The sequence below is a fragment of the Lagenorhynchus albirostris genome, chromosome 5 (assembly GCF_949774975.1).
Source record: "Lagenorhynchus albirostris chromosome 5, mLagAlb1.1, whole genome shotgun sequence".
Classification (NCBI taxonomy): Eukaryota; Metazoa; Chordata; class Mammalia; order Artiodactyla; family Delphinidae; genus Lagenorhynchus; species Lagenorhynchus albirostris.
The window spans coordinates 86,042,033-86,059,614 of NC_083099.1; the positions used below are offsets into that span (position 1 = coordinate 86,042,033).

The 17,582-nt window shown below is 35.6% G+C and overlaps 1 protein-coding gene across 1 annotated transcript in view; it reads left to right on the forward strand.

The window, feature by feature from the left end:
- CFAP44 (cilia and flagella associated protein 44) overlaps window positions 1-17,582 on the forward strand; it is a 132,393-nt gene that overhangs the window by 41,443 nt on the left and 73,368 nt on the right. Inside the window, exons 14-15 of the mRNA XM_060149045.1 lie at window positions 127-336; window positions 960-1,070. Of these exons, the coding sequence (XP_060005028.1) occupies window positions 127-336; window positions 960-1,070 (321 nt within the window). The remainder of the gene's footprint in view (window positions 1-126; window positions 337-959; window positions 1,071-17,582) is intronic.

Sequence of the window (17,582 nt, forward strand, 5' to 3'; positions counted from 1 at the left end):
AGCATTTATTTTAGTTAATTATTTAGTTAAATAATTTAAGTCTAAATAAAATACAGAAATCTGTTATGTAGTACAGCTTTCTTAATCAACTAATTTCAGAAACCTTGCATTTCTTTTTTGTCCAAGGTAAGCAACAGTGGAGCACAGATTATTGCAGGATTTGAAGATGGCGTTGTTCGAATTCTTGAACTTTATGATCCAGAAGGGCTCACAAGTTTTGTGGGACGGAAGAGAGTTTCAGATGCAGATATTTGTTTGAAACAGGTTTTCAAACCTCATACTTCTCCTGTCACTGCTTTAGCTTATGATCGTGATGGAGAAGTTCTAGCCACAGGGGTAAGTAGTAGATTTCCTTGTGTTTCCTATTGAATTTTCCTGGTTAACCCTGCCTTGTTAGTCTTCCTACTTAATGATGCCTTATTTGCTTATATTCCTTTCTGAGAATATATCCCTATTTTGTTTTCTTTGTATTCAGATTCTTTCAGTATAGTCTGTGCATGACATTTAAAAATATTCTTACAAATTGAGTTGTAATGCTTATTTTAAATGAACAGAAATGTTCAACTGGGAATCATGCAACATGTTTTATGTATAATGAACGTTTTATAACCTAGGTATGTTCTTATGTGGAATTGGCCTAAATGAAGAGAATAAACATGTAAATGCTTTATGCATAAATAGGTGAACGTATGCATTGTGGAATTTTTTGTGAATCTTATATACAGGTATGGTGAGCATCTTTTCAGAAACACATACAAGAAAACATGGTTTGTCAAGTGTTCTCATGGGGAAAATGAAGCAAATATTTGAAACAAGAATGTTCCCAGAATAACCTGGGGAAATATGATCATTGTAGGTATACGTATACAGTGGGTGTAATATAGCTGTTAAATGCTTCTTTGTACTGTATGCAATATGTTTCATAATAATATATATTTCGGTATCTCTCTTTTTCTTAGAGTAAAGATCAAACTGTCTTCTTCTTTGAAGTGGAAAGGGGTTATAAGCCAATTGGTTATATTACTACTCCTGGACCTGTTTGCCAGTTAACCTGGTCTACAGCCTCTCATGTAAGTAGTTATTTGTCTTTGTGTTTAAATCTCAGTTACTACGTAGTGAAGTGATCTGGTAGATAGACAATAGTGGGTGGAATTATTAGCTCCACTCCTGGGTCCCGCTGTGAGGGGCCAGGGAAGCTGCTCACCTTTACTAGTGGAACGTTACTCAGGAGCTTCAAGCCCTTCCCATTACCTCCTCCTTCTTCCATAATCTAATTATTGTATCAGACTTTGCTTCAACAATGGAGACTTCAGCCCAAAACACAACATGTCAGAATGTGTTGGGTGTACTTGTCCTCATGTTTAATCTCTACTTCCCTTCTGCTCCCATTCCAGCTCCATTTTCTCTTCTAATCTTCCATTGCCTCTTTTCTAATAACAATTGGGGATTCAGTATTGATTACAAATCTTATTTAATGCCCCTAATTTCCCTAATTTTGAGCATAGGATAATTCAGTCGCCTGAATATTGATTGAATGTCTAAACCAGGTACTTGTACTAGGGTTCCAGCATAATAATAATGCTGATGAACTGCATAGAGGTACTGTCAGGATTTTGGAGGTGGGGGGTAACATCTGTAATCTATTTTAAGCTCTTCTAAAGAAAATGGCTATAAAAATATAGTAGTACCTAGAAAAAATATTTTTTTAATTAACAAATACTCATTGTTTTCATCTTTGCTAGGCCCTGGCAATGGATTCAATAAGCAGTATATAACAGTATCTTCTGAAGGAGAAAAAAAAATACACATGTTTAAGAAGTTATATTGATCTGTGATAGAATTATTTAAGATTTCACAAGGGAATGGGTGACTAAATTATCAGTGATATCAGTGGTATAGACAATACGTGCTGTGAATATAAAGCATGTATATCAAGAAAGGGAATATCAAGAAAGGGAGAAGTTAACACGTGATGTGAGTTAGTTGAGAGGAGGAGAGTGCAAGTTTTGTAGGTGAAGGAAAGAGAGCTGCAAAGGATGCTCTGTGTTAAAGCATGAGCTATTGTATCACAACATATAATATTTTGTGCATCCTTCAATCATTTCCCTATATAACAAAGTTTTAAAAAAACCCAGCATTTTTCAGGGGTTGGGAATGATGGGTGGGAAGGGGGTGGGTGTGACTATAAAGGGGCAGCTTGAGGGAGATCTTTGTAGTGGTGGGATAGTTTATGTTTTGATTGTGAATGGTTGCATGAATCTGCACATGTGATAAAATGACATAGAACTATACACACATTCTATATTAATGTTGATTTCCTAGTTTTGATATTGTTGCAGAAGTAACCAGTGGGAGAAACTGGGCAAAAGGTATAAACCTCTTTGTACTTCCTATCTTTGCAGCTTCCTATGAATTAATAGTTACTTCAAAATAAGAAACTAAAACAAAAGTTAAGGCAGAAAAGACACCCCCCCCAAAACAAAAAAACAATTCAAAAGTCATTTCAGTCAGTGGTGCCAATTAACACTTATATTTCTAGTATTATTTGGGAATTACTAAAGTAAGTTACTCTCATCTCACAATATATACATGCGCCAAATCATCACGTTATGCACCTTAAACTTACACAATGTTATGTCAGTTATATTACAATGAAGCTGAGGGAAAAAAGTAAATTAACATGTATAACTGATACTGCACACTTCAGTTGTCCAAATAGCAATAGCTGTTAGCCCCTACCAGCTCACTGGTCAGACCTCCTACCTTCCTGAATGCATTAAGCTTCTGCTCATTATTTTGGTTTCCAATAAAGCTGCATCACACACAGAACCATTCCATCTGCAGTGGTCACTACCATGATCACTTAGGCAGCAGTGTGGAGAAATTACAAGGGAGCCAAATGAGAGGCAGGTAGATCTATTGGACAGCTGTGTTCCAGAGAAGATGTGACCAAAGTGTGAAAGACTGTGTGGATAAGAGATAGGTAGAATTGACTGAACTTGGTGATCTTCCGAATTTCTGGGGGTGATTTTGATGTGTCTAAATGAAATTCATTAGAGTTTTTCTAAGACATGTTGTTTTTCCTCCTGCATTTTTCTGAGAACACCATTCTCCCCGTTACCTAAACCAGAAAATCTTTAGAGCCATCTCTTCCCTACCTCTAACCGCCCTGCTTTGGTGGTTCACCAAGCCCCCCCATTGGTTATGCACTCTAAACATCTGTTAAATCTGTCTCTTCCTCTATGTTGTCTTGTTCCTCTTTGTTTCATGCATTAAGCTTTGAACTTGATCTTCTCTGCCTAAAATGACCTCCTTCTTGTCATCCTAGCACACATCAACTCACTATATTTTAACACACACACAGTTTACTAATATTTTATTAAGGATTTTTGCATCTACATTCATAACAGAGTGATAATTTCCCCCTTTTGTAATGTCCTTGCCAGGTTTGGAATCAAGGTATTTCTGTCCTCTTTTTTTTTTTAAAAAAAGGTCTTTTCTATTCTCTGGACCTGATTTGTTGTTTGTAGGAGGATTTTTAATAATGGATTGAATTTCTTCAGTAGATGTCTTCTTTTAGCAGTTTATAGTTCTATAACTTCCAACCCACAATTTTATACCCAGTGGTGGTATCTTTCAAAAATGAAAGTAAGTAAACAATAATGTGACTTTTTGGATGAAATGAGCAACTCCTGTTCTCATGCAGCTTAGGGTTGTGCAACTGTTTTAAAGGCAAAGGCCCAGCAGAATGTCAGGCTCCCTTTTCTGCATTTCCCTTTTCTCTGGTATCATGTGCCATCAGGTCCTAACTTTCTTGTCACTTTGAACTTCAGCTTGTGTCTATTCATCTCTGAGAGAATGCCTAAAACTTTAGAACACTGCATTCTGTTTGGCTTCTAGGTCCCATGCAGTAAGTTGACCAATGCCCTTAGGAGAAAGAAGTGCAGAGAATGCCCAGCTCACCTCACCTAGCTTCCCTTCTCCTGCTATCTTGGCTCTTAGAGCTGTGGCTGTACTGGTTTCTCTGTGTTGTCTTGAACTAGCCGGTTTAGCAAAGTTTTCATGTGTCATTGAATTCAGTTTGCTAACATTAGTATTTTTCATCTATGTTTATAAAAAAGATTTGGATAATATTTTCTGTCTTCATAGTTCATCATCAAGTTTGTTATTAAGGTTTTTTTCATCTCCTAAGATGAGTTGTAAACTATTCTCTCTCTCTATTCTCTTGAAGAATTTGTAATATATTAGAATTTTGAGTTTTTGGCAGACTTGGTAGTAGAGCCATCAGAGCATAGGGTTTTTTTTTTTGAGGTGCTTTAAAAAAATTAATTCAATGCCTTTAATGATTATAATTCTTCTTTTTAAATTTTAAAGTATAATTGACATAAATAAGTCTCAGATATGCGACATGATTTGATAATTGTATACATTGAGAACTGATCACCACAATAAGTCTAGTTAACATCTGTTGCTATACATGAGAACTTTTGAGATCTACTCTGAGCAACATTCAAATATGCAGTACAGTATTATTAACTATAGTCATCATGCTGTACATTACATTCCCATGACTTATTTTATCACTGGAAATTTGTACATTTTGAACCCCTCCATTTTATCATTACCCAACCCCTGCCTCTGGCAACCACCAGTCTGTTTACTGTGCCTAATGTTTTTTTCTTTTTTAAAGATTCCACATACAATTGATATCATGCAATATTTGTCTTTCTTTTCCTGACTTATTTCACTTAGCATAATGTCCTCAAGGTCCATCCATATTGTTGCAAATGATAAGATTTCATTCTTTTTTATGGCTGAATAATATTCCATTGTGTACATATAATCACAATGGAATATTTTCTTTATCCATTCACCCTTCAATGGACACATAGTTTCCATATCTTGGCTATTGTAAAGAATATTGTGATAAACTTGAGGGTGCATGTATCTTTTCCAGTTAATGTTTTCATCTCAGATAAATACCCTGAAGTGGGATTGCTGGATCATGTGGTAGTTCTATTTTTAAGTTTTTGAAGAATCTCCACAATGTTTTCCATAGTGGCTGTACTGATTTATGTTCTCACCAACAGTGCACAAGGGTTCCCTTTTCTCTACATCTTAGCCAACATTTCTTGTCTTTTTGATAATAGCTATTCTAACAGGTGTGAGGTGATATCTCATTGTGGTTTTGATTTGCAGTTCCCTGATGATTAGTGATGTTGAGCATATCTTCATGTACTTGTTGTCTGTCTCTATGTCTTCTTTGGAAAAATGTCTGTTGAGGTCTTCTGCCCCCTTTATAATTGGATTCTTTGTGCTTTTTTTTGCTAATGAGTTGTATGAGTTCTTTATGTATTTTGGATATTAATCCCTATTCAGATAGATTATTTGCAAATATTTTTGCTTATTCATAAGGTTGCCTTTCATTTTGTTGAGTTCTTTGCTGTGCAAAAGCTTTTTTAGTTTGGTGTAGTCTCACTTTGTTTTATTTTTGTTTTTGCTTTTGTTGCCTTTGCTTTTGGTGTCAGATCCAAAAACTCATCACAAAGACCAATGACAAGGTAAAGGAACTTACTGCCTATGTTTTCTGTAAGGAGTTTTATGGTTTCAGGTCTTACGTTCAAGTCTTTAATTTGTTTTGAGTTAATTTTTGTGCACGGTATAAGATAGTAGTCCAGTTTCATCCTTTTGCATGTGGCTGTCCAGTTTAACCAGCACAATTTATTGAAGAGACTGTCTTAACCCCCTTGTGTAGTCTTGGCTCCTTTGTCATAAGTTAATTTACCATATATACGTGGATTTATTTTTGGGTTCTCTATTCTGTTCCATTGATCTCTATGACTGTTTTTATGCCAATACCATATTGTTTTAATTACTATAGCTTTGCAGTATAGTTTGAAATCAGGTAGTGTGATGCCTCCAGCTTTGACTTCTTTCTCAAGATTGCTTTGGCTATTCAGGGTCTCTTGTGGTTCCAGTCAGATGTATTCTTCTTGATTTAATTTTGGTAAGTACATTTTTCCCCCCTAGGGAACTTGTTTATTTCCTTTGAATTTTCAATTTTTTTGTCTGTAATTTTCATAATATTCTTAATGTCACAGGATCTGTAATGATGTTTTCTTTTCAGTTTTTTATACTGGTCATTTTTTTCCCTTCCTCTTGCTTAATCTTCCTAGATGTTTGTCAATTAGTGTTTTCAAGGAACTTTTCACTTTATTGATTTTATTTTGTTTTTTATTTTATTAAGTTATATTCTTTTATTACAATCCTACATTTACTGTCTTAAGGTTTATTTTCTTGTTTTCTAATTTCATGAAACGGATATTTATATTTTATTATTCTTCTTTAGATGTATCTTTATGTGTACCTTATAAAGCTATAGGCTTTAATGTATCCCACAAGTTTTGATAATGTAGTATTTTTATTATCATCCAGTTGAAAATATTTTCTCAGTTTCATTTTGATTTCCTTGACCTATGGACTATTAAAAAGTATTGATATTTTATTGTTTATTTATTTTTAATCTTTTTTTTTTTTTGGCTGTATTGGGTCTTCGTTGCTGTGCACAGGGTTTCTCTAGTTGCGGTGAGTGGGGGCTACTCTTTGTTGTGGTGCACAGGCTTCTCATTGCAGTGGCTTCTCTTGTTGTGGAGCATGGGCTCTAGGTACGCGGGCTCAGTAGTTGCAGCACATGGACCCTAGAGTTCATGGGTTTCAGTAGTTGTGGTGCATGGGCTTAGTACTTGCAGCGTGTGGGCTGTAGGGTGCACAGGCTTTAGTAGTTGTGGCTCATGGGCTCTAGAGCACAGGCTCAGTAGTTGTGGCACACAGGCTTAGTTCTCTGCGACATGTGGGATCTTCCTGGACCAGGGATTGAACCTGTGTCCCCTACATTGACAAGGAAATTCTTGACCACTGCACCACAGGGAAATCCTTTATTTTTATTATTTAATCTTTATTTTTATTGAAGTATAGTTGATTTACAATATTAGTTTCAGGTGTACAATATAGTGATTCAGTATTTTTATAGATTATACTCCACTTGAATTGATTATAAAATATTGGCTATATTCCCTATGCTGTACAATATATTCGTGTGGCTTGTTTATTTTATACATAGTAGTTTGTACCTCTTAATCCCCTACCTGTACCTTGTCCTCCATCTCCACTGGTAACCACTAGTTTGTTCTCTATATCTGTGAGTCTGTTTCTGTTTTGTTATATTCACTAGTTTGTTTCATTTTTTAGATTCCACATATAAGTGATAACATACAGTATTTGTCTTTGTCTGACTTATTTCACTAAGCATGATACCGTTCAGGTCCATCCATGTTGTTGCAAATGCAAAATTTCATTCTTTTTTATGGCTGAGTAACTACATCTTCTTTATCCGTTCATTTGTTGATGAACAGTTAGATTGTTTCCATGTCTTAGCTGTTGTAAATAATGCTGCTATGAGCATTGGGGTGCATGTATCTTTTCAAATTAGTGTTTTTGGGTTTTGTTTTGTTGGGGATATATACCCAGAAGTAGAATTGCCAGATCATATGGTAGTAATATTTTTAGCTTTTTTAGTAACCTTCATACTGTTTTTTTACAGTAGCTTCATCAATTTACATTCCCACTGACAGTGTACCAGGGTTCCCTTCTCTCCACATCCTCCCCAACACTTATTAATTATGGTCTTTGGGTTGATAGCCATTCTGGCAGTTGTGGGATGATATCTCATTGTGGGCTTTGATTTGCAATTCCCTGATGGTAGTGATGTTGAGCATGTTTTCATATGCCTGTTGACCATCTGTATGTCTTCTTTTAAAAAAAAAAGTCTATTCAGGTCTTCTGACCATTTTTAAAATTGTTTGTTTGGATATCAAGTTGTATGAGCTGTTTATATATTTTGGATATTAACCCCTTATGGGTCATGTCATTTGCCAATATTTTCTCTTGTTTAGTAGGTTGTCCTTTTGTCAGTGGTTTATTTTGCTGTGCAAAAGATTAAGTTTAATTAGGTCCCATTTGTTTATTTTTGCTTTTGTTTCCTTTGTTTTAGGGAACAGATCCAAAAAAAATTTGTATGGTTTTGGTCAAAGAGTGTTCTGCCTATGTGTTCTTCTAGGAGTGTAATGGTTTCTGGTCTTATATTTAGCTCTATAATCCGTTTTGTGTTTATTTTTTGTATATGGTGTGAGAAAATGTTCTGGTTTCATTCTCTAACATATAGCTGTCCAGTTTTCCCAGCATCATTTATTGAAGGGACTACTTTCCCTATTGTATATTCTTGCCTCTTGTTGTAGATTAATTTTGCCCATAAGTGTGTGGTTTATTTCTGGACTCTCTATTCTGTTCCATTGATCTATTTGTCTGTTTTTATGCCAGTACCGTACTGTTTTGATTACTGTAGCTTTGTAGTATAGTCTGAAATCATGGCATGTGATACCTCCAGCTTTGTTCTCTTTTTTCAAGATTGCTTTGGTTATTCAGTGTCTTTTATAGTTCCATATAAATTTTAGGATTATTTGTTTTATTTCTGTGAAAAATGCCATCAGTATTTTAATGGGCATTGCATTAAATTTGTAGATTGCCTTAGGTAGTATGGTCATTTTAACAATATTCTTCCAATTCATGAACATGGGGTATTTTTCCATTTCTTTGTATCTTCAACTTCATCAATGTCTTATAGTTTTCAAAGTATAGATCTCCTACCTCCTTGGTTAAGTTTATTCCTGGTATTTTATTCTTTTTCATGTGGTTTTAAAAAGGACTGTTTTCTTACTTTTTCTTTTTGGTAGTTCATTATTAGTATATAGAAAAGCAACAAATTTCTGTATATTAATCTTTTTTTGCCTTTTTTATTTCTGTTTATTGTAAAGTTTATTTATTTTTACAATTGCTTCAATTTCAACATTTGCAAGGACAACCACAGAAACAAACTTTTTATCAAATTTGTTGTCATATCCTAGTATATGCCTAAATTCTTAGAAAATGTCATTTTATATTTGCAAACATTCACTCCGCTTAAGCATACTTTGGGGTGATTGATATGTTCGTACATGTAAAATAGATTCTAGGTAATCAAGAACTAAAGCATCAGACGATCAGGAACAAAAGTGTGCAAATTAACCTTGAATAAGATGTTTATAAATGAATATTTTATCAGTCTGGCATTCTGCTATAACAGAATACCATATACTAGGTGCCTTAAACAACAAACATTTATTTCTCACTGTTCTGGAGGCTGGAAGTCTGAGATCAGCCTCATGGTCAGCATGCTCAGATGCCAGCATAGTCAGATTCATAGTGAGGGCCTTCGACCTGCTTTCCAGATCACTGCCTTCTTGCTGATTCCTCACATGGAGAGAGAGCGAGCTCTGGTCTCTTCATCTTACAAAAGTACTAGCCCCATAATGGGGGCTCCACCCTAAGGACTTCATCTAAATCTAATTACCTCCCAAAGCCCCCACCCCCACATAGGGTTTCAACATATGGATTTTGGAGGAACCCAAATATTTAGTCCATAGTAAGTGGCAAGCAGTTATTCCCTAAAAATACTAGATTTCAGGAAGTGTATTTTACTGAAGATCATTTAGGATATGTTGTTAGTATCTAAAATATTTGGGATACATTATCTAACCTTTCAATATTAGCATCCAACTTGTATCATTTCTTGAATAAGACAAGGATAGACTGATTTTTTCAAGTTTTGAGAGAGATTAATGAATCAAAAAGAATGACAAGATTAATAGTTGCTATATTCTTAAAGTTATGAGAATTAAAATATTCTTAAAGTTATGAGAATTAAAATATTAAAATAAGACAAGGATAGACTGATTTTTTCAAGTTTTGAGAGAGATTAATGAATCAAAAAGAATGACAAGATTAATAGTTGCTATATTCTTAAAGTTATGAGAATTAAAATATTATAATTTTTCATCATGGGGAGAGTATGTTTACTAATTATCAAATTGGAAAATTGAAATGATACACTTCAGTTCATCCCCAAAATGCAATATTACTCAAGTGATAAAAGCTTAATAAATGTATTTTTGAGTGCAGTACTTGAAAATTTGAAAAAAATGCTCTCCACAATGAAGGGGCTTTGATTTAGCTAGTTCTTATTGGTAGTTTTTCCAATGTTAGTAACTTTGTCATATAGAGTAATTAGAGAGTATAACCAGTGGGTGACTATTACATTAACTATGATTTGTCAATTGAATCTGTTAATTTAATAAGGAGTAAATGTCTAGGTCTTAACAATAACAGTGGAGTTCTTCGTAGTACTTCACAAATACCCAGCCAACCCTTGTCAATTAATTTGTTTAGTGGAATTTAGATGACCTTCATAAACTATCCTCTTGATTTATCTAGTCACGTTGTAAATAAAAAGATTAATCAAGGTGTAATACAAAAGAAAATGAGTTTCCTTTTATAGAATTTCACTTGATTAGAAAAAGAAATCTATAAAATGTGGTAGAGAAGTATTAAAGCTCCTTATTCCTATAGGGCATATATTCTGCTGCTTTGATTCATTTTGGGGATGAAGTCTATAAATAAATGTATATGTAAGAAAACCACAGCATTTTCTCTTTAGATGATTCTGAAGTTTTCTAGTTACCTAGCAAAAATGGCATGGCATGCATATATATGTATATATGCATATATGTGTATATACATAATATATATGTCATGTTTCTGTATACATATATGCATACTGTACATAAATATCAGTCTTCAAAATTTAAATAAATTTACTGGTTGTTGACATACAGCTTTTCATGAAGGAATTTTGTAAGACAGATTAAAGACAGGAAGAATAGAAACTGCAAAACGGTGCCTCTCTTACATCTTTCATCTCTAAAACATAAACTACATTCAGTCATCAAGGATACAGACCTTCATGAAGGATAGAGAAGTATAATGAAATTGAATTTTCAGGTATTTTAGAATTAACAATGTGATGAGAGTGACTTACTGTGATACACATGATGGATGAAAAATATCTGGTTGAGTTATTACAATTACAACGATGATTTTGTCATTTTATCACAAAAAATAACCCAACATCTTCCACTTGAATAAGATTACTTAAGAATGTGTGCATAGAACATACAATTGGGTAAGGGTCTGCATTAGCTCATGGAGTACTAGGTGGCTTAATTCAACCTTTTCATGAGGATAAATAAAAGGTTTGACAGAATAACCAAGGCATCTTATTGGTGGTGTGAGATGTAGCACAAACGCTGGGAAAACTTCAAGTACCGAAAACTGATTCTGCTAAGAGGGCAGGCATATTCTGATCAAAAGGAAAAAAAGGAAAGAAAGAAAAAAAACAGAGCCTCAAAAATTGGCTATCTTTTTCTTTTTTTTTTTTTTTTTTGCGGTACGTGGGCCTCTCATTGTCGTAGCCTCTCCCGTTGCAGAGCACAGGCTCCGGGCGTGCAGGCTCAGCGGCTCCGCGGCATGTGGGACCCATGCGGACCGGGGCACGAACCCGTGTCCCCTGCATCGGCAGACGGACTCTCTCAACCACTGCACCACCAGGGAAGCCCAAAAATTGGCTATCTTTTTGATGTCCTCCTTAGTCTATGGAGACTCATGTTCAAGATGAGGGCATAGCAAAGGAAGAAATTATGACAAACCTTCACTAACTTAAGCTTTTTTTTTTTCTTTTAAGGTTTAAACAAGGAACCAGCTAAAGGATCCATTCTAATTCACTATTTTTTTCTAACTCTCCCTCCATCCATCTCCCTCTCCTCCTTGGCAACCACTAACTAAAGCTTATATCCCCCAAAACTATGTACTAAGATAAAGATGAACCATAAGTTAAATAGCTCTAAAATGCACACTTATGGCCCTGTGTTGGATCACCCAAGTGATTTGGAAATCTTCAAATATGAAAATTGGAATAATGTAGTTCTAGACTAATAGAAACCCCAGAAGACCTCAGGAGAAAGAAACTCTTTCCTCCTCTACAGGGGAAAAATATTCTAACACCAAGTAAAGAAAGGTTGATTGGAAATTCCAATAAATTGTTTCTCTAACATTATTTCCAATGTCTGGATGCTTGAAGGGAATAAGCTGATGAAGCCATGTAGAGACACGTGACCTTGATTTATATTTTTGGGTATCTATGAGTGAAGATATTCCTTGGATAAGGAATGTTGTTGCTACCATTGGCTGTATCAGGAAGACAGACAATTGCTAATGGCTCAAGATTTTATAAAAATATTGATGAACTAGTTGTTGGCCAGGGCATCCAGTGCTAAGATGACTACCAGAAGTATCTCCAACTATGTTGACCCTTGGGTCCTGACCTTTATCATGGGTGTCCTGGTTAAGGGATGTAAAACAGCAACTTTCCAGTGGGTTTATCATGCATGATGGTAGTTGATACCATGTGTACAGTGTATGACTGTATATTAATCTTGTATTTTGCAACTTTATTCTAATACAGACTTTAAGATTTTTCTATATATAGTATCATGTCATCTGTAAAAAGTGAGTTTTACTTCTACCCTTCCAATTTGTCTTATTTTTCTTATTTGATTGCTGTTGCCAGGCCTTCCAATACTATGTTAAAAATATTAATAGAATTGGTGAGAGTGGGCATCCTTGTCTTTTTCCCGATTTTATAGGAAAAGCTTTCAGTTCTTCACTATTGAGTATGATGATAGCTCTGCGTTTGTCATAAACGGCCCTTTTTATGTTGAGGTATGTTCCCTCAAGGCCAACATTGATAAGTTGTTTTTTTTTTTTTATCATGAATGGATGTTGAAATTCGTGAAATGCTTTTTCTGCATCTATTGAGATGATGTGATTTTTTTAACATCTTTATTGGAGTATAATTGCTTTACAATAGTATGTTTCTGCTTTATAACAAAGTGAATCAGTCATACATATACATATGTGCCCATATCTCTTCCCTCTTGCATCTCCCTCCCTCCGAGCCTCCCTATCCCACCCCTCTAGGTGGTCACAAAGCACTGAGCTGATCTCCCTGTGCTATGCGGCTGCTTCCCACTAGCTATCTATTTTACGTTTGGTAGTGTATATATGTCCATGCCACTCTCTCGCTTTGTCACAGCTTACCCTTCCCCCTGCCCATATCCTCAAGTCCATTCTCTAGTAGGTCTGTGTTTTTATTCCCGTCTTACCCCTAGGTTCTTCATGACATTTTTTTCCCTTAAATTCCATATATATGTGTTAGCATACGGTATTTGTCTTTCTCTTTCTGACTTACTTCACTCTGTATAACAGACTCTAGGTCCACCCACTTCATTACAAATAGCTCAATTTCATTTCTTTTTATGGCTGAGTAATATTCCATTGTATATATGTGCCACATCTTCTTTATCCATTCATCCGATGATGGACACTTAGGTTGATTCCATCTCCGGGCTATTGTAAATAGAGATGCAATGAACATTTTCATACATGACTCTTTTTGAATTATGGTTTTCTCAGGGTATATGCCGAGTAGTGGGATTGCTGGGTCATATGGTAGTTCTATTTTTAGTTTTTTAAGGAACCTCCATACTGTTCTCCATAGTGGCTGTACTAATTCACATTCCCAGCAGCAGTGCAAGAGTGCTCCGTTTTTTTTTTTTTTTTTTGCGGTACGCGTGCCTCTCATTGTTGTGGCCTCTCCCGTTGTGGAGCACAGGCTCCGGACGTGTGGGTTCAGCGGCCATGGCTCACGGGCCCAACCAGTCCGCGGCATGTGGGATCTTCCCGGACTGGGGCACGAACCTGTGTCCCCTGCATCGGCAGGAGGACTCTCAACCACTGTGCCACCAGGGAAGCCCGAATGTTCCCTTTTCTCCACACCCTCTCCAGCATTTATTGTTTCTAGATTTTTTGATGATGGCCATTCTCACTGGTGTGAGATGATATCTCATTGTAGTTTTGATTTGCATTTCTCTAATGATTAATGATGTTGCGCATTCTTTCATGTGTTTGTTGGAAGTCTGTATATCTTCTTTGGAGAAATGTCTATTTAGGTCTTCTGCCCATTTTTGGATTGGGTTGTTTGTTTTTTTGTTATTGAGCTGCATGAGCTGCTTATAAATTTTGGAGATTAATCCTTTGTCAGTTGCTTCATTTGCAAATATTTTCTCCCATTCTGAGGGTTGTCTTTTGGTCTTGTTTATGGTTTCCTTTGCTGTGCAAAAGCTTTGAAGTTTCATTAGGTCCCATTTGCTTATTTATGTTTTTATTTCCATTTCTCTAAGAGATGGGTCAAAAAGAATCTTGCTGTGATTTATGTCATAGAGTGTTCTGCCTATGTTTTCCTCTAAGAGTTTGATAGTTTCTGGCCTTACATTTAGGTCTTTAATCCATTTTGAGCTTATTTTTGTGTATGGTGTTAGGGAGTGATCTAACCTCATACTTTTACATGTAGCTGTCCAGTTTTCCCAGCACCACTTACTGAAGAGGCTGTCCTTTCTCCACTGTACATTGCTGCCTCCTTTATCAAAGATAAGGTGACCATATGTGTGTGGGTTTATCTCTGGGCTTTCTATCTTGTTCCATTGATCTATCTTTCTGTTTTTGTGCCAGTACCATACTGTCAAGATTACTGTAGCTTTGTAGTATAGCCTGATTCCTCCAGCTCCGTTTTTCGTTCTCAAGATTGCTTTAGCTTTTCGGGGTCTTTTGTGTTTCCATACAAATTGTGAAATTTTTTGTTCTAGTTCTGTGAAAAATGCCAGTGGTAGTTTGATAGGGATTGCATTGAATCTGTAGATTACTTTGGGTAGTAGAGTCTTTTTCACAATGTTAATTCTTCCTATCCAAGAACATGGTATATCTCTCCATCTATTTGTATCATCTTTAATTTCTTTCATCAGTGTTTTATAATTTTCTGCATACAGGTCTTTTGTCTCCTTAGGTAGGTTTATTCCTAGATATTTTATTCTTTTTGTTGCAGTGGTAAATGGGAGTGTTTTCTTGTTTTCACTTTCAGATTTTTCCTCATTAGTGTATAGGAATACCAGAGACCTCTGTGCATTAATTTTGTATCCTGCTACTTTACCAAATTCATTGATTAGCTCTAGTAGTTTTCTGGTAGCATCTTTAGGAATCTCTATGTATAGTATCATGTCATCTGCAAACAGTGACAGCTTTACTTCTTCTTTTCCGATTTGGATTCCTTTTATTTCCTTTTCTTCTCTGATTGCTGTGGCTAAAACTTCCAAAACTATGTTGAATAAGAGTGGTGAGAGTGGGCAACCTTATCTTGTCCCTGATCTTAGTGGAAATGCTTTCAGTTTTTCACCATTGAGGATGATGTTGGCTGTGGGTTGGTCACATATGGCCTTTATTATGTTGAGAAAAATTCCCTCTATGCCTACTTTCTGTAGGATTTTTATCATAAATGGGTGTTGAATTTTGTTAAAAGCTTTCTCTGCATCTATTGAGGTGATCATATGGTTTTTCTCCTTCAATTTGTTAATATGGTTTATCACATTGATAGATTTGCGTATATTGAAGAATCCTTGCATTCCTGGAATATACCCTACTTGATCATGGTGTATGATCCTTTTAATGTGCTGTTGGATTCTGTTTGCTAGTATTTTGTTGAGGGTTTTTGCATCTATGTTCATCAGTGATATTGGCCTGTAGTTTTCTTTCTTTGTGACATCCTTGTCTGGATTTGGTATCAGGGTGATGCTGGCCTCGTAGAATGAGTTTGGGAGTGTTCCTCCCTCTGCTATATTTTGGAAGAGTTTGAGAAGGATAGGTGTTAGCTCTTCTGTAAATGTTTGATAGAATTCGCCTGTGAAGCCATCTGGTCCTGGGCTTTTGTTTGTTGCAAGATTTTTAATCACAGTTTCAATTTCAGTGCTTGTGATTGGTCTGTTCATATTTTCTATTTCTTCCTGATTCAGTCTTGGCAGGTTGTGCATTTCTAAGAATTTGTCCATTTCTTCCAGGTTGTCCATTTTATTGGCATAGAGTTGCTTGTAGTAATCTCTCATGATCTTTTGTTATTTCTGCAGTGTCACTTGTTACTTCTCCTTTTTCATTTCTAATTCTATTGATTTGAGTCTTCTCCCTTTTTTTCTTGTTGAGTCTGGCTAATGGTTTATCAATTTTGTTTATCTTCTCAAAGAACCAGCTTTTAGTTTTGTTGATCTTTGCTATCATTTCTTTCATTTCTTTTTCATTTTATTCTGATCTGATCTTTATGAGTTCTTTCCTTCTGCTAACTTTGGGGGTTTTTTGTTCTTCTTTTTCTAATTGCTTTAGGTGCAAGGTTAGGTTGTTTCTTTAGGTGGGATTGTATTGCTATAAACTTCCCTCTTAGAACTGCTTTTGCTGCATCCCATAGGTTTTGGGTCGTCGTGTCTCCATTGTCATTTGTTTCTAGGTGTTTTTTTATTTCCTCTTTGATTTCTTCAGTGATCACTTCGTTATTAAGTAGTGTATTGTTTAGCCTCCATGTGTTTGTATTTTTTACAGATCTTTTCCTGTAGTTGATATCTAGTCTCATAGCGTTGTGGTCAGAAAAGATACTTGGTACAATTTCAGTTTTCTTAAATTTACCAGGGCTTGATTTGTGACTCAAGATATGATCTATCCTGGAGAATGTTCCATGAGCACTTGAGAAAAATGTGTATTCTGTTTTTTTTGGATGGAGTGTCCTATAAATATCAATTAAGTCCATCTTGTTTAATGTATCATTTAAAGCTTGTGTTTCCTTATTTATTTTCATTTTGGATGATCTGTCCATTGGTGAAAGTGGGGTGTTAAAGTCCCCTACTATGAATGTGTTACTGTCGCTTTCCCCTTTTATGGCTGTTAGTATTTGCCTTATGTATTGAGGTGCTCCTATGTTGGGTGCATAAATATTTACAATTGTTATATCTTCTTCTTGGATCGATCCCTTGATCATTATGTAGTGTCCTTCTTTGTTCTCTTCTAATAGTCTTTATTTTAAAGTCTATTTTGTCTGATATGAGAATTGCTACTCCAGCTTTCTTTTGGTTTCCATTTGCATGGAATATCTTTTTCCATCCCCTTACTTTCAGTCTGTATGTGTCTCTAGGTCTGAATTGGGTCTCTTGTAGACAGCATATATATGGGTCTTGTTTTTGTATCCATTCAGCCAATCTGTGTCTTTTGGTGGGAGCATTTAGTCCATTTACATTTAAGGTAATTATCGATATGTATGTTCCTATTCCCATTTTCTAAATTGTTTTGGGTTCGTTATTGTAGGTCTTTTCCTTCTCTTGTGTTTCTTGCCTAGAGAAGTTCCTTTAGCATTTGTTGTAAAGCTGGTTTGGTGGTGCTGAACTCTCTCAGCTTTTGCTTGTCTGTAAAGGTTTTAATTTCTCCATCAAATCTGAATGAGATCCTTGCTGGGCAGAGTAATCTTGGTTGCAAGTTTTTCTCCTTCATCACTTTCAATATGTCCTGCCAGTCCCTTCTGGCTTGCAGAGTTTCTGCTAAAAGATCAGCTGTTAACCTTATGGGGATTCCCTTGTGTGTTATTTGTTTTTTTCCCCTTGCTGCTATTAATATGCTTTCTTTGTATTTAATTTTTGACAGTTTGATTAATATGTGTCTTGGCATATTTCTCC